This window comes from Triticum dicoccoides, chromosome 5B (assembly GCF_002162155.2).
Source record: "Triticum dicoccoides isolate Atlit2015 ecotype Zavitan chromosome 5B, WEW_v2.0, whole genome shotgun sequence".
Taxonomy (NCBI): domain Eukaryota; kingdom Viridiplantae; phylum Streptophyta; class Magnoliopsida; order Poales; family Poaceae; genus Triticum; species Triticum dicoccoides.
This window is the reverse complement of record NC_041389.1, coordinates 566429920-566454871: the sequence shown is the minus strand read 5'-3', so window position 1 is coordinate 566454871 and position 24952 is coordinate 566429920. Positions and strand designations below refer to the sequence as shown.

At 45.7% G+C, this 24952-nt stretch overlaps 2 protein-coding genes across 3 annotated transcripts; both read left to right on the top strand.

Annotated features, from left to right (window-relative positions):
* The first annotated feature begins 6840 nt into the window (after nt 1–6840).
* Nucleotides 6841–10324, top strand: LOC119311663 (elongation factor-like GTPase 1). Its single transcript, XM_037587332.1, has one exon. It carries the CDS (start codon nt 7031–7033, stop codon nt 10166–10168), a length of 3138 nt encoding a protein of 1045 aa, XP_037443229.1. The 5' UTR covers nt 6841–7030; the 3' UTR covers nt 10169–10324.
* A 5494-nt stretch (nt 10325–15818) lies between these two features.
* Nucleotides 15819–21637, top strand: LOC119311662. 2 transcript variants are annotated; one of them, XR_005151134.1, is made up of 12 exons: nt 15821–16276; nt 16396–18234; nt 18315–18383; nt 18484–18543; nt 19402–19443; nt 19534–19925; nt 20019–20081; nt 20185–20255; nt 20343–20453; nt 20537–20626; nt 20730–20937; nt 21019–21637. XR_005151134.1 is itself a non-coding variant. In XM_037587331.1 (10 exons), exons 1-10 carry the CDS (start codon nt 18170–18172, stop codon nt 20731–20733), a joined length of 981 nt encoding a protein of 326 aa, XP_037443228.1. In that variant the 5' UTR covers nt 15819–18169; the 3' UTR covers nt 20734–20830. The 2 variants fall into 2 exon arrangements, 1 of the variants encoding a protein (XP_037443228.1); XM_037587331.1 differs by lacking the exon at nt 21019–21637 and having other exon boundaries at nt 15819–18234; nt 20716–20830.
* Nucleotides 21638–24952: the final 3315 nt, after the last annotated feature.

The following is a 24952-nucleotide window of genomic DNA, read 5'->3' as shown; positions in this document are numbered from 1 at the left end:
GTCCTCGGGGAGCCGGCCTATGTGACATGGGCCAGACTGATGGGCCGTGAAGATACGAGATAGAAGGCCTTCTCCCGTGTCTGGATGGGAGTCTCCTTTGCGTGGATGGCAAGCTTGGCGTCCAGATGTATAGTTTCCTTCCTCTGTAAACCGACTTTGTACAACCCTAGTCCTCTCCGGTGCCTATATAAACCGGAGGGCGTAGTCCATAGAGGCAATCATAATCATAATCATACATGCTAGACATCTAGGGTTTATCCATTACGATCTCGAGGTAGATCAACTCTTGTAACCCTTATACTCATCAAAGTCAATCAAGCAGGAAGTAGGGTATTACCTCCATCAAGAGGGCCCGAACCTGGGTAAAACATCATGTCCCCTGCCTCCTATTACCTTTGATCCTTAGGCGCACAGTTCAGGACCCCCTACCCGAGATCTGCCGGTTTTGACACCGACAGCTTGGTGTTGACGATGACGATGTGCTTGCTTGTCCAATTGCTCTCGTGGATGATTGTCGTCTAGAGTATTGCGAGTTGCTTTACGGTCTTGGCGCGCGGCTTGACGTAGAGTGTTTGATGTCGGTGTACTTGAGCCAGAGAAGGTGTCGTCGGAGTGTCGACTCGAGCGGCTCCATCTTGAGTAGGACGAAGTGGTAGAATGGTGGTTTACCAACAAGGCACGAATCTCATCCATTCTTGCATCGTTTTCTTGTTTGTGTGCGTCGAGCTTGTTGTCAAAGTAGTCTCTTGTTCGTTGCTCGAAGAGTCGCAAGTCGGTGGCGAGATTGTTGCTGCGCTCGCCCATTGCTTGTTGTTCTTGATGCAAAGCTCGTTGTGCAACGAAGAGGTGGCTCTTGGTGACATAGGATGACATGTCGTTATCTTGCTCGATAAAGAGTGGGTTGATAGAAGAACTTGGCCTATCCATCATTCCAAGCAAATATATGAGTGGTAGAAAGAGAAGAACTTATACCAAATGTACCTTGACCGATGTTGAAGATGGATCAGTGATCACTCAAATGTGGAACAAGGAAATAGCACAATTGGTACCAATTCTTGTTGGTTCTCACACCTACACAAGTAAAAGCTTATGGTGGAGCTCGGTTAGGATGATGGCACAAAATTTGATGCAATTGTTCATGAGCTTCAATAAAGTTGGAAAAGATTTATAAATTTGCAAATGCAACAAGTAGACCAATAGCGAGATATGGTACACGGAAACACACACGCAAATAGATAAGTGGGGTCGTGCAACCAAGGAATGAGCCAAAATGTGGAAACCCCAAAAAATCTCTTGTTGCACAACACTAGAGAGACGCTAGCATGATTGCACAATAGGCGGATACGAAACTTGTGCACAACCTACTAGGCAAAAATGCAACGAGTTCTATCCCAAGTATGTTATATGTATGGTATTCCGGTGATATGATCCAAGATGACCGAGTATGACAATGTTAATGTAGCATGATGCTATGCTTCTTGCTTATAAGCTCTTTGCTTATCTTTCCTTTTTGCTTAAAAGCTTGTTTGGCTCTTTCTCTTTTGAGCTCTTTTCTCATGCAAAACTTCATGAACCAAGATAGCAATTGTGTATGCGATGACAACTTTGTGACACAACAGATGCTACCAAGATATGCACCACTATGATATGGTATGTATGCTATGGGGAGTATGCTCACTAATGTGCACAAGTCACGTTGCCGACAATACTCAAAGGCTAGTATCGATGGGTAAGCAACGCAAAAGTAAGGCTATGGTGGTTATCAATGCAATGGCAAGGAATGTACCATGAAAAGATATCATTATACCAAAATGATATGGAGGTTACCGTTCTTGCTTACGGTCGAGGTGTCAAAATTGTAGCGGTCGAAGTCGATGATGAATATGAGCTGCAGTGTTGTCGTTGTCGAACCGTCCCTAAGTAGTCGAAACACGATAGGAAACGGAAACCGCAACTCAAAACTCAAAGACCAAAACGTGTCAAAATTTGTCGGAGTGCGAAACGGGTGAGTGATGGTGGTTGCGGAAAGCGGTGGTGGCATGCAAGTGTGTATGCGGAAGTGGCGGTGGAACGGTGTAGGTAACCAAACTAAAAATATTCAGTTTCGTCAGGGATGGTCGGACGACCGATGCTGGTCGGGCATCCGGTGCCTGGGCAATTTTGGGCATAGGATGAACTCGGGATTTTGAGATGGAGATGGCGAAAATGGTCAAATCCAACGATTTTGTGGATGGAAATGGTGGAGATGATGGGGGAAAGTTAGATCCATACGTGGCAGATCAAATCCAACAAAACTTCATCACACCAACAAATCATAAAAAAAATTGGGGGTATTTTTGGTGGGGATTTTCGAAATTGGAGAAGAACACAACATAATCAAGCTAGAAAACAAGGGGTAGGGGCTCCAAATACGTGATCAATGTGGCTCATGATACCAAGATGACCATGAGCAAGTTGGCTCTGATCCAAGATGATGTAGGGTAGAATCCTGGATGCCCGATCTTTCACGATTGGAGGGGATCCTACGAAGAACACGAGGGGAAAACGAGAGGAACACGAGGGGAAACACAAGAGAAATCACTCAACCAACAAGATCCGGGCACACATATGCTAGAACCTCGAAACACAAAGAGTGATACATGATTCAAGGTCAACAAAGGACGATACAAAAGGTCTTCTCCGTGAGGAGGTCTTGAAGGGTCTTCCGTGATGGGGTCTTGAATCCGCTTGGGGGATCTTCTCCGAAGAGGTCGTGAACTCGGAGGAGAAGTAACCAAGTGGATGAGTAAAGCTCTATCTCAAATATGAGCTATCACATTGCTAACCCTAGAAAGAGGGCGGAGGAGGTCTATTTATAGTCTTAGTGGACGAAAGGGTAAGTGGCTTCGGTCCAACACGCGGGCGGTCACACAGGCGTCGGACGTCCGATGGTCACCGGTCGTCTGAAGGCTCGCGAGGGTCCGAATGTCTGGTGTCGATCGGGCGTCCGATGTTTCGGCTCTGGTCAGGACTTGTCGGTCGTCCGGTCGGGGTCAGTCGTCCGGAGGTCTCCGTTCTTCCGATGTTTTGGCTCGGGTGTGGTGGTGCCGGTCGTCCGGTGTCGCTCGGTCGTCCGGACGCTGGGAGGTGTCGGTCGTCCGGTGTTGCTCGGACGTCTGGGCGCTGGAGCGTGCTCTGGCTGGGACTTGGCTGGCCGGTCGGAGCCTCAAGGCGTCGGACGTCCGAGAGACGTCAGTCGTTCGATGACTGGGAGTTTCGAGCGGTCCTTCTTCTTGTCCGTTGAACTTGGCGTCCTCGCTGTCTTGTCCGTTGGGTGTAGCTGATCCGTGGCTTTCCTTCAAATACCTGATCACACATAGGGTCTCCGCACGAGGTAGTAGCCATGTCTCATAAGTAGAAAGTAGGAGTTCGGAAAGGAGCGAGTTCACCTTATCTTCGATAACCTTTGCTCGAGCTCTTGTCATTGGTCCAAGTGGTGTTGTGGGAGATGTAGATACGTCCATGAGGATGATCGTGGGATGCTCCGCATCATGTGTGTTAATAGTTTGATTCAAGGGCTCTTTCTTTCTCTCGGATCTTAGGCATGACTTTGGGTGCATTTTTGTATGTGTGCATGCAGTTGATTTTCACAATATGTCCAAGATGCACCCCGTCTTGATACTACTCGGCGCATTTTTTTCTTAATACTACCGTCCTAGAAGTTTTGCCTAAATAGGTAACTCGGGATAGAATAGTAGTACAAGATGTTGTTTAGTTAAGGTCTGTTAATCTGAAGGAGCAAGAAACTGATGCGTTGAGACGCACTTTGTTTCAGTTTGCAACATAGTTTAGTCGCACTAAAATTTGTTACGCCAACTTCTTCAGTTCACAGTTGTTGCTTGCTTGCTGCACCTGCATCTACGATCCTATACCGATCGAGCACTAGCTGTTAGCTGTTGTTCTCATGATCCTGTTGGAACGGAGTCTGCTTTCATGATCATTCTCGTCATCTCAATGTCTGCCAGGACGGTGTCGGCCTTGCGGTTGAAGTCCAGCACCTAGACGACATAAAAAGAAACGTAATAAGTACGCGCTGTGCTAAATGAAGTGCTTGGGAATGTCACTAATAAGGATGGGCAAGCTTAAAACAATGAGGTTAGGATGTGATTGCCTAGAAGTTCATATATGTTCTGCTTCATGTCATCTTTAGTGCTTACCAACTTAACAAGAGTATGTGCATGTTATCAATGGCAAAACACTAGATTCGATGTCAGGATTACAAGTCACACATGCGCTTGGACACCTTCAGGTTACGATCAGAAACTCTTGTATTTATGAATGTGCACATATTGGATGCAAAGTAATATTTTTTTACCACCCATGTGTTCATGTGGCAGATTGCAAAGACCGATGACCTGAAGAGCTCCAGGAAGTCAGTTCTGCAACTCCATCTTTTTGAAAGAGTTCTGGAACTTGTGATGGAAAATGGAGGACTCATGTTGCTATAAAACTAATCAATGATAGGTGTTTCACTGGGAAGTCATCTGAGCAAGACAATTGTCTTGAACAAACAACTATACATCTAACCAGGCCAGTGGCGTCAGCAAGGCGGACGACTGCAGTGCTGTGGAGGTGCGATCTATCAGGTATCTCACTCTATTTGTGGTCAATTTTTTTGGTTCATGAATTCAAAACAAGCGTGAAGAGATGAAGATACTCACGTGAAGGAACCATGAGATGAGAACAGGCTGAGATGGAGATTAAGAAACTTGAGGTATATATATATATATGGTTTCCACATATCTATTGATGAACAATTGACCACGGTAATTATATACTAATGCAGCTGCTGCAAGCTTCCTGTTTTATCTAATATCTTTCACTGTGACAACCTATCAGTTTTTCAGCCACCTCTTTATAGGTTCTATAGGGAACTAATTTTTGAGTTATTGGTGTTGTCCCTTTTAGTTTTCTACTCATACACTGTTGCTAATTTGGAGTAAGTATAGTAAATCTACTGACTTGGAGGTCTTTATTATGTAGCCCTGCTTCTTCATGCTTGCATTTGTCCATGTTTCTCTTGTATTTCCATCATTGAGAAGTTAAGATGTTGGTTTGGACGATATTCTGATGTTGGTTAGTGAGTAGGATATTATGATGTTGGTTGACCGTGTCCAGGCTAGAGTTCATTGCAAAATATACATTGGAACTACCAGCTATGATGCTAGACGATGATGATGGTTTACTCCATTTGATGCGAGATGAGCTAATCAGGTGCTCAATCTACAAGGTTAAGATGCTAGATTATGAAAACGATTCTTTTGAGGATAAAAGTACACCAAACATTCTCTCCTGACAATTAGAACAACCACATTACCAAATATTTATTCAGTTCAATTTCAATTTGTTAGTGATATTATTGTTTGTACTTTTTTTTTGTCTGTGATGATTAGCGTCGATTTAGAGGTTTTGTATTTAATTTTGTGATATTTCCCAAGTTACCACAAGTTTGGTCTGGCCAACTAACATTGATTGTTTTATGTTCAATCATCTCTTTAACTCATGCAGATTACATATATATGTTTCATCATCGCATCAATTGCCAAGTCGATTGGTGCGTATTCTTGTCCGGGCTGAACCAAATTTTATGTAGATGTTGAGGTTGATGTACTACATCGGCTCGGTTATTGTTTCTTCGTAGTCATTCCAGCATGTTTTCAAAAGGAAAGAGAATCATGCAGGCGGCGGCGGAGTTGACCATGCTTCTCCATGGCCAATATACTTCATGTCGTGCACAATGTTGTCTTGGAATCGGGTAGTCAAGTGATTATGGAACTGATTTCCTTGCTTGCGAACAAGCTTATCTGTTGAGCCACTCTTCAGTGTAAGCTAATATGGTCAGATTTTTTTTTATTAAATCAAGGAACGCGGTAGCTCATGATTTAGCAACTCCGGGTACTAAAGCTTTGTGTTGTGTTGTGTTGTGTTGCATGAGCACATTTTGACCTGCCCATAAGGGCCTATTGATATTTCTTGTAAAGGATTGTTCTCTTGGTATTAAAACATTGCTTTCCATTTGAAACTCAAGTTACTCCCATGATCCCTCCCCGCTGGAAAAAATAACTGGTGATCCCATCTACTAGCGGCTTGAAAGTTTAGCAAAATAATCACAATTTTGACTTCTCAGCATAACAACACTGAAGCCTAAACATGACGTGGTTACGGAGGTGTAATGACCAGCCATGAGTTCATGGATGCAATGCGGTGTTTCCTTTGCTGTTCATACCAGGGGTGTCTATGGTCGCAAATTAATCGAACTAAGACTAAGTGACACACTATATGTTTATACAATGTACTCTCTATTGTGTATGTAAAAACTAAAAAGGGCCATTCAATCGAATCATAAGATGTGTCTTGTAGAGACGTGCGTGCACGTGCAAGGCTACTAGTAAAAAAATAAAAATCATCAAAATAGAATATGAATTTTTTCATTGAACACCAAGGTCATTTTTTTTTGAAATGTGAAAGATTGTTTCCTATCCTGTATAAGAATAGGAATCCATTCCTACAAACTAAAGGGCCTCAAATATATTTTTTCTTTTACAAAATTGCTATCTTTTTCTACAAATTTCCTGTAAACAGGCTTTGGTTTTTAATTTTGTTCTCTTTTTTGAGATTTAGCAGCGCCTTTTCGTTGCTGCCAAGTTTGGTCGATCAAACTTGAGCGCCAAGTTCCTTCGGACCGGGCCAGAGCCACTTGAATCCGACCGGTATACCCCTTTGCCCCTAAAACTATCAGTATTTACGGTCAAATTGCCACTAGGAGGAGACAATCGTTTCGGTCCGCTCCTCCTCTTCCGCAGGGACAAATCCCCTCGTCCCGACACGAGCGCTAGGGTTTCTCCCCGCCGCCGCCGCCGCTCCCGCTCCTCTGCCGCCGCCCATCCGCCCGGATCAGCCTCCCACCCCAAACCCGCGTCACCCGTCGCCGGCTTCCTCGCCGCCTCCACGTTCCCCTAGCCCGACTTAACCAGCACCACCTCCCACCGCGATGGCGGCGGCGGAGAGCACGGCGCTGCCGGCGGACCCCCGGCGCGTCCGCAACACGTGCATCCTGGCGCACGTCGACCACGGGAAGACCACGCTGGCGGACCACCTCGTCGCCTCCTGCGGCGACGGCCTGCTCCACCCCAGGCTCGCCGGCCGCCTCCGCTTCATGGACTACCTCGACGAGGAGCAGCGCCGGGCCATCACCATGAAGTCTGCCGCCGTGCTCCTCCGCTACGGCGACGGCCCCGCCGCGCACCGGGTCAACCTCATCGACTCCCCGGGCCACATCGACTTCTGCTCCGAGGTCTCCTCCGCCGCGCGCCTCTCCGACTCGGCGCTCATCCTCGTCGACGCCGTCGAGGGCGTCCACATCCAGACCCACGCCGCGCTGCGCCAGGCCTTCCTCGAGCGCCTCCGCCCCTGCCTCGTCCTCAACAAGCTCGACCGCCTCATCACCGAGCTCCACCTCACCCCCGCCGAGGCCTACACGCGCCTGCACCGCATCCTCGCCGACGTCAACTCCATCTACTCCGCGCTGCGGTCGCACTCCTACTTCTCCGTCCTCGCCTCCCTCGAGGACCAACCGTCCTCCAGCTCGTCAGCCTCACAGGACGATCTCCCGGAAGATGCTGATGACGACGAGGAGGACGCCTTCCAGCCCCAAAAGGGCAATGTCGTCTTCGCCTGCGCCCTCGATGGCTGGGGCTTCCGCATCCACCACTTCGCAGAGTTGTACGCCACCAAGCTTGGCGCCAGCGCCTCTGCTTTGCTGAGAGGATTTTGGGGGCCGCGATACTTGGACAAAAAGGTGGATAAGAAGGGTAAGAAGAATTTTATGATTGTGGGAAAGAAGGCGGTGGAGGGTACTGACCGGGAGCCCATGTTTGTGGAGTTCATTCTGAAGCCCCTATGGAAATTGTACGAGGGAGTGCTGGGGCAGGACGGGGAGATAGTTCAGAAGGTCATTAGCAACTTCAAATTGAACATTCCGCCGCGGGAGCTGCAGAACAAGGACCCAAAGTTAGTTTTGCAGTCTGTGATGAGCCGGTGGCTGCCGCTGGCAGATGCAGTGATGGCAATGGTGGTCGAATGCACTCCTGACCCTGTTGTCGCCCAAGGGGCCAGGGTTGCAAGGCTTATGCCAAAGAGGGAGCTTGCACCAGAGGATGCTGCTGGTTGCGCTGAGGTTGTCTTGGAGGCAGAGAGGGTCAGAAGGTGTGTGGAGACCTGTGACGCGGGTGCAGATTCTCCGGTGGTGGTGTATGTGTCGAAGATGTTTGCGGTGCCATGTAAGATGTTACCACCGAAGGGGGTGCACGGCGAGTTGTTGAACCATCAGGATGCAAGTGAATCAGAGGAGTGTTTTATGGCATTTGCGAGAGTGTTCAGCGGGGTTCTTCGTGCAGGGCAGAAGGTTTTTGTGCTGTCGGCATTGTATGATCCACTGAAAGGGGATGCAGTGCAGAAGCATGTACAGGAGATTGAGCTGCAATACTTGTATGAAATGCTGGGACAGGGCTTGAGGCCAGTTGCCAGTGTGAGTGCTGGGAATGTGGTTGCAATTCAGGGCCTTGGGCAGCATATATTAAAGAGTGCCACGTTGTCATCCACCAAGAATTGCTGGCCCTTCTCAAGTATGATGTTCCAGGTGTCTCCGATGCTTAAGGTTGCAATTGAGCCTGCCAACCCGACGGATCTGGGAGCTCTTGTTAAAGGGATCAAGCTTCTTAACCGAGCAGACCCATTTGTTGAGTACACTGTCACGCACAGGGGTGAACATATCCTTGCCGCAGCTGGGGAGGTTCATTTGGAGCGGTGCAAAAAGGATCTGGAGGAAAGGTTTGCAAAGGTTAAATTGGTCGTTTCAGACCCCCTGGTCTCCTTTAAAGAGACGATCGAAGGAGAAGGTGCTGGCTTATTGGAAGGCTTGAAGGCTCCGCATGCATTTGTTGAGAGGACTACTCCAAACGGGAGATGCACTGTGAGAGTTCAGGTCCTAAGACTTCCCAATGCTCTGACTAAGGTCCTCCAAGAAAGTGATCAATTGCTTGGTCAAATAATGGAGGGGAAAACATCAAAGAGGAATGCAATGTTAAACCCACAAATTTCTCAAGATGATTGTGATTCTGTTGCGATGCTTAGGCAGCGCATGGTCAGTGCCATAGACAGTGAATTGGAAGCCATTTCTGAGCAAGTGGATAAAGAAAAACTTCAGAAGTGTAGAAAGACATGGCTTGGGTACCTCAAAAGGATCTGGTCCTTGGGTCCTTGGCAGGTTGGCCCAAACTTCCTTCTCTTGCCTGATGTTGAATCAAGTGATGGTGTGATAACCATGGAAGATGGAAGGCAAGGTATTCTTGTGCGTGGTAGAGCAGATTTTTCTGAGAGATTGGGGTTTGTGAGTGGATCTGATGCTGAAGCTAACCATACTCCTGACAGCAGTAAATCATCAGCAGATACTCCTGAATCGTTACATCTAGAATCTGTGGCACTAAGGAACAGCATTCTTTCAGGATTTCAGTTTGCCACGAACGCAGGGCCTTTATGTGATGAACCAATGTGGGGTCTGGCATTTATCATTGAGCCTTACATATTTGCTGACAACTCTGATGCTGCCCATCAATCTGATCAATACAACATCTTCAGTGGCCAAGTAATAACCGCAGTTAAAGAAGCATGCCGTGCAGCCGTTCTTCAGAACAACCCAAGGCTTGTCGAAGGCATGTATTTCTGTGAATTGACCACCCCGACTCCGCAACTAGGTTCAACATATGCAGTTCTTGGCAGGAGACGAGCGAAGATTTTAAAAGAAGAAATGCAAGAAGGGACTTCAGTATTTACAGTGCATGCTTACTTGCCTGTTGCCGAGAGCATTGGATTTTCTAGTCAGCTCAGGACATTAACATCAGGTGCAGCCAGCGCGCTGCTTGTTCTTAGCCACTGGGATGCTATTCAGGAGGACCCTTTTTTTGTCCCAAAGTCACAGGAGGAGATTGAAGAATTTGGAGATGGGGCAAGCATTGGGCCAAACTTGGCCAAGAAACTTATGAATTCTGTGAGGCGGAGGAAAGGATTGCATGTTGAAGAGAAAGTTGTGGAGCATGGCACGAAACAGCGAACTCTCTCTAGGAAAACATAGCTGTACTTTTTTGTTAGGTAGGTTAACTGTATCATTGTCCCGGTTTGTGCTGGTAAACTGCAATACAAGACAATATCAAATATGGAATCTATGTGACCATATGGCTTTGATGGTTTTTCATATATATATTACTGGTATGTTTTGCTTGAGAAATTATTACTGGATTGTTCTGTCACATGTGATATATTAGAGAATGGTTAGCTGCCTGTTATGGATTGCTGATATTCCTATCATGTTGACTACCCTATTTTGATCACATGCCACAAGTTATGCAGGAACTCTCTAGATTTTTTTGTTTTACCCGATCTCTTGTTTCTTCTTCTTTGGTACTGGGAAATTCTGACTTGTTCCAGAAATCTTACGTTCCGCTTTAATTACTGCAGTTTCTTTTAACTCTCAAATTGTTATCACTTTACCTTGAGTTCACAACAGTTAGCTATTCTTGATATAGACTGTTAGAAATAACTAATCGACATGTTTGGTAGGACAGTTATGGGGAACTTCCGAACTTGTATGATATTTCTGACAATGATTTCTGTTTTGTGCTATATTGAGTTGTATATTTTCTCTTGCTTCAGTGAGCTGAAGAACTTGCCTAACTGTATAACTGAGTTGCTTGCCGAAGTCCGTCAAAGTGACTAATAGTACTCGTTAACCTTCAGAGTTATCTTCTTTGAGATGTCTTTATTAAAACCTTAACTTGTCAAACAACCAATTGACATCCCTTAGATCGGTTAAACTCGTTTCTATGCTTACACCAATCTTCAGGTGTACTTTGGTCAGAATATCTGCTTTCCACTTCAATTATTTGCTATGTTTTGATTATGGCGACGAAGGGGAGCCTTGGCGCAGTGGTAAAGCTGCTGCCCTGTGACCATGAGGTCATGGGTTCAAGTCCTGGAAACAGCCTCTTACAGAAATGTAGGGAAAGGCTGCGTACTATAGACCCAAAGTGGTCGGACCCTTCCCTGGACCCTGCGCAAGCGGGAGCTACATGCACCAGGTTGCCCTTTTTTTTGATTATGGCGACATATTTTACATTCTCTTTGGCAGCGTTGGTTCTGATCATTCATGTTATCTGTCGTCCTGGTGCTTATTCAATAAAATTCATTCACTTATGAAACCAAACATTCAGCATTCATCAGGACCTGATTAACTTGGAGGGAGATGAGTGTGTTACTAACCTTTGGAGAACATCCTATGGCCTGTGTAGGGAGATGATTTCTTTGTACCAGGAAGGAATTACTGGTGTTGTATTATTGTACTTGTTCAGGGGCATGTGCAGCTGCTGCAGCTCCTGACTGTAGGTGAACCTATGACAAATTGACAATGGAAGAATGGTAATTTTATGTGTTCGATGACTTATTTGATTGTGGAGGTGAGATAAATAAGCAGAAAAGTGTTTTCGTTCTGTTTATCTGTGAGTATATTTGATACAAGTGCAAATATATTTGGTTAAGTATGCATTATATCACTAGTATAACTGAGTTTCCGAGAAGACTAAGCTATGTCTCATCTGTTGCATATCTAACTTATGTATTAAATAGCAACCTACCACTTAAATGATGGCAGTATGTTCTTCTGCAAATTTCTATTGATTATGCATATCATTAGTATAATTTATGTGGAGTCAAGACATATATAATGCCATTTTATAAGCATTCCTAATCCTACTAAAGATGCCATCTCTGAGAACCCCACATGCCAATGATGGTTACATCTCAACGCAGGCATTTCACCTGAGGGCTACCGCACTCTAGAATTAGTTTGAGCGCAGTTCTTGAATCTTATTACTCACATGTATTCTTTTTGCGGGTTTATGGAGGTACAGCTTAGCAGAGAAGTCTATACTGAAACCCCACTGATTTGTATAAACTGATTGCATCGTGTGTTGTCTTGTCTGTGGTTGCAGCCATTATCAGAGCAGGGTGGTCTTGTGTGGTGAGCGAACCATGGATATTATAGCTCTAACAGGAGGAAACTTGCCCCACGATTTTCCTTGAAACCTTGATAGGACCGCAGCTACATGGAACACAGGAGTGAAACAATCCATTGTCCAGCAGCTCCTTTGACGGCAACCGGATTGGCATTCTGGTTAAGAACCTACTGTACTAAGGTTACTGCAGTCATGACCACATTGAGACCTCAGGTATGCATTGCTCACTGCTCCATACTACATGTTTATACTTCGTTCCTTGCCCTCCTCTGTAGTCTGCAGGGGATTCAGTGAAAGCACTGCATGCCGCTAGTATATTAACAAAGATCTCCTTGGGATCGCTGAATTCTATGTGAAGTATGTTGCTCTTGGTTCAGCTGTCGACTGATTGACCCATTTTTCCTCTTTCAGTTTGTCAGATAATAGCTAATTCAGTTCTGGGCTCCGTGTCGTCGGATTGCAGGATAAAGTCCGTGTGGTCGAGAGCATCCCAGTTCCAAACCAAAGTGCTGCTGCAATTGATGCCTAGGTTAGGACTGTCGCCGAGTTACTTCGTCTGGACATCTTCATAAAGAAGGGTGAGATTGCCTTGTTGTATTTCTCCCTGATTTTTCCCTTTTTGGCGCCTAAACTGCAGCGTTGTACCATCACCATAGTTAAGCTTAGCCCTTCGCAATGGTTGTGGTATTCTTCATGTACATACAACTATATGTGTTAGCAGTACCAGTAGCTTTGTGGCGAGCTACCATCTATGCCTTGTCCAAAAATTATTAGTTTCTGCCCCTGACATCACTGTAGACTGTTTATTTGGTCTGCATTCATCTTACACCTGTTGAAGGAAATTTAGTTTGGCATGCAGGCATCCACTAAATTGGGTTTCCTTTATATATTTATATTGCAGTCGACACTCATCACGGTAGTTACATTATCTATGTTTGCACAAAGCGGATGGCCTGCCGAAACGCCCTCTGAGGGCCAGGTAAATATGGCGGTCAAAGATGCCGCAAACCCAGGGGAGCCTAGGGAGCGTCTGCGATAGGATTTGGCAGCTACTATGCCTGCTGAAACGCCGCGAAAGCCTCATCTGCTAGGTATATATGTCTGGTTCTGTTGTAAGGATTCATCGTTATTTTGATCTTAGGTTGGTATTTAATTTCGTCCAAAGTAGGGTAGCATAAAGAATCACGGCCTGAACCCTTGTGCACCGAGCCCTGTCTGCTGCAGACGCAATCAACACAGCTATTTTCTACTGCGCATCTCCCGGTTTGAACCATTTTGCGTGTCACGGATTTATGCTCTTGTGTTCTTAAGGTTCATATTACCCTCCGTTATACCTGGCCAAACCCCGGGCCCGGTCCGGCCATCGGGCCTGGTTTTTGGGCCCAAGCCTGGCCCAAACACGTAAAAGCCCGGCGGGCCTCAGAAAAGCGCAAAAACGACGGGCCCGGCCCGGCCATCGGGCTCAAAATCTAGGCCCGAGCCTGGCCCGGGAGCAGCGTTGGGCTGGGTCGGGAGGGCCAGGCTGCCCATGGCCGGGACTAACCTCTGAACTATTTCTCCTTATGTCACCGGGGAAACACACAAGTGGACAGGCCATTCTGTTGTCTGAAATCTGACCTTATCTATCAATACCATCGTGTAACCAGTGACATGTGGCACCACTCGTCCGCTCCCCCATTGTTTCTGCCTTTACGATTCACTCCATGACATGTCTTGTGTCTCCACAGCATTTTCTCCAGATCGAACGTTTATTTCACTACAGCATTTTCTCTGGATTACAAAATGATAAACCCACCAAATTATTCTCCCGAGAAGCAGGTGGTGCCCCCTACCTAGCATCATGGAACAGAGTGAGATAGGTTTACCCACACTGAACTTCACAGCATCTTCGACTTGAACTGACTGTAGCATGGTGCTAATTTCGTGCATAGGTCGGCGGTCTACTCTGACACTTAACCTTGGCTTGCTCATTTTCATGGTTTGATCAAGGGTGCAAATTCAAACAACTGATGTTGTTATTGATATAGAAAACTCACCATGTTTCGAGATGGAAGCCTGAAAACTAATCCATGCTCTCCAGGGCCTGGGTTTTTGTCATCAGGGACTATACATGGTTCAGGCGCTGGCTTCTGGGGCCGTTCACAGCAGTTGCACAGACTTAATGTGCCTCTGGAAATACATATTATTAGATAACATGACTAGATGATACGAAGACTCACGCAAATGTTTGTTTGGACAATTATGGGGAACATTTCTGACAATGATTTCTGTTTTATGCTATGTTGAGTTGTATATTCCCTTTTCGAAGAAAAAAAATGTTGAGTTGTATATTTTTCCTTGCTTCGACAAGCTGAAGAACTTGCCTAACTGTACAACTGAGTTGCTTGTCCAAATACTACCTCAAAGTGACTAATAGTAAGCTGCTAGATTTACCCTCAGGGTTATCTTCTTTGAGATGTCTTGATTCTTGAAAGCCTTAACTTGTCAAACAACTGACTGACATCCCTTGTATTGGTTAAGACTCGTTTCTATATGCTTACACTAATCTTCAGGTGTACTCTGTTCAGAATTTCTGCTTTCCACTTTCCGTTTCAAAATCTATCTCGTGGTTTTAGTTCAAATTTGAGCTAAAACCACAACATTTATTTTGGAACGGAGGGAGTATTTGCTATGCTCTGACCATGGCGACATATTTCACATTGTCTTTGGCAGTGTTGGTTCTGATCACCCATGGCTCAGTTTATACGTTCACCTGTGAAACTAAACATTCAGTAGTGATGAAACCTTTGGATAAATGTCCCATGGTCTGTTTAGGGAGATGACTTATTTGTACATGTTGTACTCCCTCCGTTCGGAAATACTTGTCGGAGAAATGGACGTATTGTTAGTTATAGATACATCCAATTTTATCCATCTCTTCGACGAGTATTTCGGGACAGAGGGAGTATTATTTTACTTGTTCAGAGGAATGCATGTGCAGCTTTAGCTCCTGGCTCTAGTTGAACCTATGATAAACCTGAGTAACTGACAATGGAAGAATGGAGGTTTTATGGGCTAGCTAGATGACCTATTTGATTGTGGAGGTGAGATAGATAAGCAGGAAATATTTTGTTCATTTGTGGGTTTTTTATGCAAGTGCCTAGTGCAAATATAATTTGGTAGGTAAACATTATATGACTTAAATATATTTGGCACCACTTGCTCAAAAAAAAACATTTGGCACCACTGTGGACTGTTTATTTGGTCTGCATTCATCTTGCCTCTTGTTCAAGGAAATTTACTTTGGCATCCGGACAAGTTTAATGGAGCACTAAAAAAAATACAGTGTCGTCCATGTCAAACTGTACGGTGCTAGCTAGTCGAGACAAGCACTGCGCGTTTTGGCCCCATGCTGAGCTGAGGTGCGTTCACTCACATGTGGCTACTCTCTGCGGTGGGTCCCGAGCTGCCTGCTTCACATGGCCGGCCGCGCCACTGTTCACCGCGAGGTAGTATAATTTGTACTGGTGCACCGCGTCATGTCCCGTGTCAGACCGACTTGACTCACTGCGGAACCGAGCTGAAATTTTACAGGCTGCTGCTGCTGAAAGGATTAGTGCTTCTGGACACGGTTAATTATTATATAGGGCCAATAACTTGTGCCAATAATTCAGAACAAACCCAGCCGCCCGATCCGCTTTTTGGGGGAGTCCGGTCCGGTACTAATCGCCGAGCGGCCTCGCGTTCCCCTACCCTAGCCGCCTCCTGTCTCATCTCTTCTCTCTCCAAGTCTCCAAGGAAAGAAAGAAAGCTCTCTCTCTCTCTCTCTCTCTCATGTCCTCCTCCGAGCCTGAGCCTGCCATGGCGCTCTTCTGCCCATTTATCCTACCCAGCTCGCTGACCTTGGCTCCGACGGCAAACTTCTTCCTGGTTGCATGCCAATCGGATCCACCCATGGACTATCTCTTGTGGTGCAGCCTCAAGATGTTCACGGACGGGGCGGTGAGATCTATCGATTGGTTCTCCAATCAACAGCCGGATGCGTCCGAATTTCTAGTGGTGCCAACCTAAGATGAACACGGATGCCAAGGTACACCTTCGATTCAATCAGATTCATCCCATCCGTGGACCAACTCAGAAAAAAAAAAGATTCAACCAAGAGCCGGATGAGTCCGAAACTCTGAGATGCCACGGTACGGTTTCCGACCACCTTCAATCATATCTTTGAATATTCCGCGCAAGCTCATGTGTCCGGTGCAATTAGTCCGCTCGCTAATGTTGATGTATTGATGACTGTTCTCTTCATTTTCAGATAGTAGTAGTGATTTATCTCTCTGGTTGATTACCATCAGACCTAGATCCGCTAGTGTATGCCACCACAAGAGCCACGTCAACTTGGAAGATATTAAATCTTCTACTCCTCCTTTTTCTGCTACTCCGCCCTAAGAGCATCTAGCAAATATGAACTCCTGTATGTCTGTGTACAGCCCTTAAATGCCCCGGCCACAACCGTCCCCTCATATGCAAATCGCCAAATCCTACAATATCATGCAACACAGACCTACACACATACTCCCTCCGTTCGGAATTACTTGTCACAAAAATGAATGAAAATGAATGCATCTACAACTAAAATACATGTAGATACATTCGTTCCTCCGACAAGTATTTTCGGATGGAGGGAGTACTTCATACTTCATATAGGAGATAGCGCATAGTTCATCAAGGACATAGCGAACTAGGTCATAGCATAAGGGAGTTCATCATCATATATGACATCGGACCGCAGAAATTAGGCATGTTCTACTAGTTAAAATAGGGATCTCACAGCACTCGAAGATGACATAGGGATCGAGACGGATTTGCTCGGCGCCGTAGCTGTAGGTGTTGGATGCGGCATCAGTCTCCTCCTGTTCATTTGGGGGCAGGTTGTGCGAGGGCACGGACCACCCATGTCTGCTCCACCACGTGTGGGTTTGTGGATGCCGGATAGCCCGGACGTTTGGGCTGTCTGCCCGGTCGTTTAGAGCATCTACAACGGATTTAGCAAATCCGGTCCCTCAAACGCCTGTGGACGCGCTGGGGCTCGTCTGCCGACACTGACCGGTCACGCATCAAATTTCTCTTCTCACGACCGGACACCTCAATTAGCACACCTCAAATCCATACAAACTCATGCAACTACATATTAGGACATGCCATCAGACTACAAAAAAAAATGGCATGTTTGACCTACATACTAGCTATTGAGAAGATCATCCACGACTACCCTTGCCCTTCCCGGCGCCCTTGCTGTCCTTCTCACGGAAGTAGCGGTCGAAGACGCAGTATGGATCGAGCCGGATCTGCCTGTCACCGGAGCCGTCCGACCCATCGTGGTCCTCCTTCTCCTCCTTGGGGGCAGTCTGGCTATGGCACGGACCGCCTGATTCTGCTCTCGAGCGAGGGCGCACGTGTTACAATGCCGACGCGGACGGCTTCCTCCTCTACGGGAGCGCGTGTCGCCGCATCAGCCGCCATGTTGGCAGCGACTCAGGCCTCGGCGGCCCTCATCCTCTCCTTCCCGTGGCGGGCACACCGGCCCCGATAGGACTCATACTCCGGCAGACCGGTGATGGGGCGTCCCATATCCATCCTACATTTGAGCTGGATATGAGGGGTGTCGAGTAGTCTGGGTCGTTTGAGCCATTCATGAGGGTCTTTTTTGGTGACCGGTCACTGATCGGGCTGTCCGTCTTGACGTTTGAGACGGGTTTGAGGCATTCGGGTATAGATGCTCTTAGTTGGAAAAAGTAAGATCCGGTTGTGATGCTCTAAGAACTGATTTTTTATCTACCACCGGCGGCCGGACGCACTCAATCGATTGGAGGCTTGGAGGCTTGGAGCCCACTGGACTGGTGCAAACCCGGCTCAATCATCACCCGCTGCTCTCTACAGCTCTCGCCTCCAACCCCCCCTACCTCTTGCATTCCGCCCTTTCCGCCCCCCTGCCTTAAGGCTGCCGCTGCCGCTGCCGCCCAGCAAAAACCCTAACCCCTCCGCCGCCGGAACTTGTTCCTCCAAGCCGCTCCTCAGGTCTCGCCGCCATGACCTCGAAGCTTCCAGACGCTGATGACGTCCTGCCTCGCGACCACCCGCTGAGGCGCCTCCCGTGAGTCCTCTTTACATTTCCAGGTCGTGTTGTTCGAATTCCCCCAATGTTTTTGCGGTTCTAATCCATTGATTGTACAGGGGATCGGTTGTCTCGCGTGTTTCTGGTGGTTTCGAGAGGATGAAGGAGGACATCAGCGCACTGTTCAGGTATTGACCCCCCTGCCCCTGCCCCTGCCCCCCTACCCCTACTCCTACCCCTAAATGTCTGCAACTCACTGTTCGGGTCTAATACTTCTCCGACATGCAGGGGTCCTGTGTTTCCTCGTCCTCGCCCGGATCCTCGCCCTCCACACGCACTGTTGCTCAGGTAAACTTGCTTTGTCAGTTTGAAATGCTCTGCATTTTATTCTGGGTTCGTTTGCTGGAAATTTAACCAACTGTGCATATGGTTAGATTCGTTTGCAGCTGCTGCTCATGTCAGACCCTACAACCTAGAGGAGTTTATTCTTCTGTGTGTAAATTTGCCTTGATGATCTGTTTTGCACATTCAAAGCCCACAAATGTACACGGCCTTGAATAGGTTTACTTAATATGATTGTCATAATTATATGTGATTTAGATTTGTTTGGAATTGCTGCTTATGACAAGAATTTAATAAACTATATTTTGGATGAATTTACTGCGTTTACACAAGCTATTCCTATGCCTTTGAGTGTGGACGACCTTGAACATTATTCTGTTAGTTACTGAACATGCTCCTGGCAGGGGTAGCATTTTGGGCCTTCGCACATGAACTAGGTGAATTCTTTGCTTCTTCAGTCTTAGAACCACCTAGATGCTCTCATTTTTGGTGTCCTGCAAATCTGGAAATCAAAGTGAGATGTTAATACAGATATCCAATCTGTAACTCCTACATATTTTAATACACATGCATGTTAGGTGATAGGATTGACAGGTCTGGTTTAGTTAATGTAACTCTACCCAGCCTAGACAGAATATCTGAGGTCTCATACATTAATCACTTGTCTTGGACTCTTGGTCAGTATGAAATATATAGTTATCATCCCAGCTTTGAAAGTTTTGTTTGCATTATTTGCATGATATTTATAGTTTCTATGATTGATCTTAGTTTATGGGTTAGTCATGCTATTTATTATTTCAACATTGATTTGTATGTGTGCCGTTTCTTGGAACCCTAACATTACTTTTTTCTTTTCTTTGACAGCCCGGCTGCCCTCTCAGTGTTGGATGGCCCTTCCATCTCAAGGTACTTTATTACCTAAGTGCTCTCTCAATTTCGCAGCTATAATTGGCAGTAGCTTATGTAAATTACATGGTATCTTATGTCTTGCCACAGGAGTGAGATTGAGAGGTTTAAGCTGGACCTGCAGACTGCTTTGGCGGAAGTTAACCAGTCTGTAGAAGTATCTGCAAAAGGGAGGCTGTCTGCATATGACAGCAGGGAAGAGTTTGTGCATATCATCAATTTGCTTGAAGTTCACGCTACTGATGTTAAATATGCCATTGACGTTGGCATCTCAAGTGGCAAAGTTTCAAAAGAGGGTGCTCAGGAACTGAAATTGCTCATTGATCATTTGGTTATGTCCATGAGGAATGTCCACCAGTGGAAATTAAATCGCAGCACTTCAAATTTAATTGCTCTTCTTGGGTTGCCAATGCGTTTAGGCTCCCTTGCTAAGCAGGTCACTTCGTTTGTTTATTTTGTAAAAACAGTCCTCCTGCTTCGTGGTAATTTTTTGTCTTTGTGTTAATGAAACTTAAAAGCATGACTTCACCTTCGACAAGGAATTTATGTTTCTCTTTGATTTGTGGAATTGATAGATGTCGCATTTCCCCCGAAGAATGGTACTGGTTTGTTCAGAGACATTGGTAAAAGAGCCAAAGGTATTGCTGTCAATCTCCTCTTTGGTTGTTGACATTATGATATTTCCTATTTTTGTCATCATTGTTCTGAATTCTTTTTTCATGTCATTTTCTGAATATACAGCTGTGCTGTATGAGGACTATGCCACTGCAGGTTTGGGGATGGTTCTCAACTCTGAGTCTACTGATAAATTGGTAACTTAATATTTTATGCTCAAGTACTTAATAAGCATCATAGGTTTGTTTTTGTTCTTAATAACTATTGAACTTCTGTTCATTCAGAGTATGATTGCTGGATTCAAGGTGACCGATCAGAATATCATTAGCAGATCTTTTGTCAAATTAAAGAATGTGAACTTGTCAGTTGACATGAATGCTGTCCTCAACGGGAATGTAAGTCTTGTTTGCATTTCTGCTCTTTTCTGCTACTTGACCCTTTATATATTGATTGGGATTGATGAGCTTTTGTTTTCCAGTCACTTGCAACGATTACACTTGATGATGCTTGGGTTTCTGATACTAAGTGCATTCTGTCCGTTCCGGTGCCATGGCAGAACTCTCCCAAAGTCAGTTTCACTGTCACCTTTTGCATTTTTGCAATGAAATATCTACTTTGCTTTTTTGCAATGTCTGAACGTGTCTTTTCTGAACCAAGTCTTCTCTGTTCAGCTGAATATGAATGCCTGGGTCAATATTATGGTATCACGGCAAGTATCGGCTTGGATGCTCATCCTGTCGTTGATTTTTCTGGTCTGTGGGGCAACAGACTTATGTCTGCTGGTTTCCGGTTTGAATTGAACACAGCAACGTCTACATTAAGTAACTATGCTGCTGGACTGACTGTGGTCCGTGATCACTCTGCATTTGGTGCAACAGTGTGAGTTGTTTAACTCTCACATAACCTGGTTGTTTATACTTATTTTGTGACTGTGTTTATAGCGTTTAAGTTCATTTGCAGAAATAACCATGGACTCCTAACGGGAACAATCTGGAGCGACATCGTTCCCAAGAGGTCTTATGTTCCTGATCGGCTGAGGAGCTACCTTGATCCCATCTTGAGCTATCTGAGCCCAGATGTGATAACCACCCAAGTTGGAGCCATGTTTGACTACTGTTTTGCAAGCGTCAGGATGCGCTGCATGGTTGGAGTGAATCATGAGTTTGATTCTGATACTAGCCTCAAGGCCCGCATTGACACCTCAGGTGGAGCTACTGCAATGGTCAAGAGCAAGATAGCGGAGAAGGCGTTTGTTTCAGTGAGCACGGAGGTGAACCTGAATGACGTTTGGAGGCTGCCAAGAGTGGGTGTCTGCCTTTCGCTCAACCAGTGATGGAATGAGTGAATGTTGGTGGCCCGCAGAAGCCTGTCTCCTTTTGTTCCTTAATTGCCTGGAGAGTTTGAGTGATGCCACTTGCACTTGTGGTTGTTTTCCCCTGTGCCTTGATAACTTTTTTGCAATGCTGGAACATGATGCTGATATCTTGGTGACATGTTTTGCAACGCTGGAGATTTTGTACGCTTTGTTGTTGCTGGGGCTGTTTTGGGATTTTAACTGTCTGTCTGCCCTGTTTATCTTCATCCTGTTGTCGAGAGCCGCTGTGCAAAACTACTCCCTCCATCCCATAATATAAGAGCGTTTTTTACACAAAAACGCTCTTATATTATGGGATGGAGGGAGTAGCTGGAACTGTGTTGAGGCACCCAGTGGTTAATGACTGTCTGACAATGTTGCTTGGGAGATATTTAGATCATGATGCTCGTTTTTTTTTTTTGCGTGTATGATGCAATCGAGGTTGGACTAGAGTAGCATATTACGAACTGTTTAATTGCCAAATACGAAGTGTTTCAAAGTAGCGCTGCACTTCCAGGTGGGTGGTCGTGGCGAACCGAAGTCGCCAAGTTGTGCCCACGAACAGGTCGCGGCCGCGCTGGATACACGACTATAACCTTGGCCGGGGATGCTCAGGACGGAGACGCCATTGCCGCGGTGATCTTCCTGTAGCTGTAGGGACTAGGGAAGGTGGTCTCCTGCTTGACCACGCTGACCGAGGCATTTCGCAGAGCGTGCTCGGCGCCTCTTTGCTCCTCCGTGGACGGCGCAGGGGGTGGTGATCGGCAGCATGTTTCCTCGATCGAGTCTTGCTGCTGTTTGTCTGTCTGACAAGAGCATGACGGTGGCGACGGGTTTGCAGTCTCGCCAGTCGCCGACAAGACGAGGACCTTGGAAGCCCACATTTAGTTTGCTCTGAATGAAAAATTCTGCTCTTTAGTCTCTGAAGAATTGCAAGGCGGAGGCTAACAGAGTGGCTGGCGGAGGTGGCCACGGGCCATTAAATCAAGCAAGGAGAAGGTTGTTAGGCAGCAGCGCATGACTCTGAATCTTACATGGAGGAGGCCAGTGGCTTTATGGTATGTTCTGGTGCTAGAAGCAAGGGATTTGTGTTCGTATCTTTCTCAAAAGAAAACCGTGTGCCTAGATTTGCTAGCGTTGCCCGTTGGGCTGTTAAGTTGGTGATTTAGAAAAATAAAATGGTTATCTCTGTATGCATACTTTTTTCCTATCTACTGGACATATATTTTGTCCCAGCTTTCAACCACTTACTTTTTTTAGCTTGCAGGTGAATTATTTGCATCTTCGGGACATGATAGTTTCTGGTCACATATTCAGATTTCACCGAGGAGGCTTGAGTTGGGCAGGTGTGATGCAATTGAATATGTATCGTTGAATTTTGGGTCCAAGCAAATTCATGTTTCTAATCCTTCGTTCCTGCAATAGAGTTGCAGTCTTTTGGCTTTTGCAGATGATAGCAAGCAAAATTGAGATGCATAGATTTCCACTACAGGGGTTGAATGTTCTTCAAGTCAGAAATAACAAATCTAGGTAGGGGAGATTAAAAACTGTGTACATTAATAATAATAAGGGGTTACTTGAATTGATTTTCTTTCTGCGTAATATTCTTCCATCCATTTTCTTTGTTTTTTAGTCATGTTTTGTTATCTGTTTGATGCCCGTGATGGAAAAAAAATGACATGTCTTCAGATTATGCAGTTTTAGATTAGGTCAAACTGTTGTTGTATACGAACTGAAAGTAATAACTGTATTTCACTTTGAACCAAGAATAATACCAGAATGATTTCTTACACTAATTTTTCAGTTTTAACCACGCAAAATTGTAACTGTTTCCCTCCTCTCTGGTCCTTCACCATCTGTACTAGCAGTAGAGAGGAAGAACTTCCTGCTTCTCTACTTTTTGTTACAGCTTGTGAGAAATCCGCTATGATCTATGTATATGGTTATTTGTTTAGCACTAAAAGCATAGTTGGTTTTTATCTTGTCCAAATTGATTTTCGGTGCCATATGATTGCTGTCAGTTGGTTATTATATTGTCCAAATCTTCTGTGCTGATTGTATGGACTTCATCTTTGTAGAAAATTATGAGATGGATGAATATTGTGTTGTTTCTGTTGTATTGATCCGACCCTCATATGGGGTATATATAGAATACATTGCAAGGGAGAGAGACTTGAACTAGAAGGCAAGTCGTACATGTTAAACCTATTCTATCTCTAACTCCTACCTCTATCTTAAACGAGTAAATTGCAGAAAACCACCACTTTGAAGGCAAGCTTTGCGAAAACCACTACAATACTTTTTTTTTTTTGCAAAAAACACCGTATCTATGGTAATCTTTTTGCAGAAAGCACTGATCGGCGGATCGGGCTCAGTTAAGCTTGTTTATGACAGGTGGGGCCTGTTTTTTGCGTACGTGGCACCGTCGGCTGTCCCGACAGCCGTTAGACGGCGTTTGACGGCGCCGTGTGCCTCTGTTTGATGCACCGGTCAAAAGACCGGTCGGTGCTGCCCCCACTCCCCACTCTGTCTCGCTGCTCCCTCGCTCACTCCTCCTCTATCTTGCTCGCTGCACCCGCCTCCGCGCCCCGCTGCGTCGCCATGGTGTCCTGGAGTGATGGGTCCGATAGCAGCAAGCACACCGTGGAGTACGTCAGCTCAGCTTCTGACGACGGCATCATTAAGGTAAGTTCAGATTTTTAGGGTTAGGGTTTGTGATTTGGGGATTTTTTTTTGAATGAGCTTGTTTGCTGACATGTGGATCAAATGTCTGGTATTCCCAAGGTTGGAAACGGCGGTAGGTGTAAGCGAGGCGGTTGGCCTTCGCCTAGTGCCTAGGCAGTGCCTAAGCGCCCTAGGCGCGACCTAGGTGGTAATATAGTTTTTACTCGTACTGTATTTGTGATTATTATGTGGGTGTTGATATTAGTTTAGGGCATATAAATAAGTTAGTTACCATCTACTGCCATTGGAATATAACCCGTTTGACATGTCAGTGCAGTATGTGGCATGATTTCTTGCTTGGGTGGACAATTCCTTGCTTTCCCTGCCTACACCTCCATTTATGCCCTAGGCGAGGCGTTTGGCCATTGCCTAGCGACTAGGCATGCCTAAGCGCCTCCTAGGCACTGCCTTTTCCAACAGAGGGTATTCCTATGCACTACAGATCCCTGCTACCACTGAAGACTCCGATTTCGAGGGACCTGAAACGGAGTTGCTTGTTCTCTGCAATGAACATGGGATGGCCGCAGAAAGGCGTGTTGCTTTCGAAGGAATCCACACTGGCAGGAGGTTTCTTTGCTGTGCTGAGAAGGTATATTGTGATTTGTTTTCTCTGGATCTTTACTGTGGAGGCAGGCATTGCAGTTTATTGTTAAGTTTAGTTGTATTGTTAAGTTAGGAAAGTGGATTAGAAGCAATTGTTTACTCTGGCAGCATCTTAAAACCATGGTCTGGCAACATTGTTAAGTTAGGTCACTTAGTTTAGTGTAGCATGCTATTAATAATTTAAGACATAATATGCATGGGTTACTAGAGCAG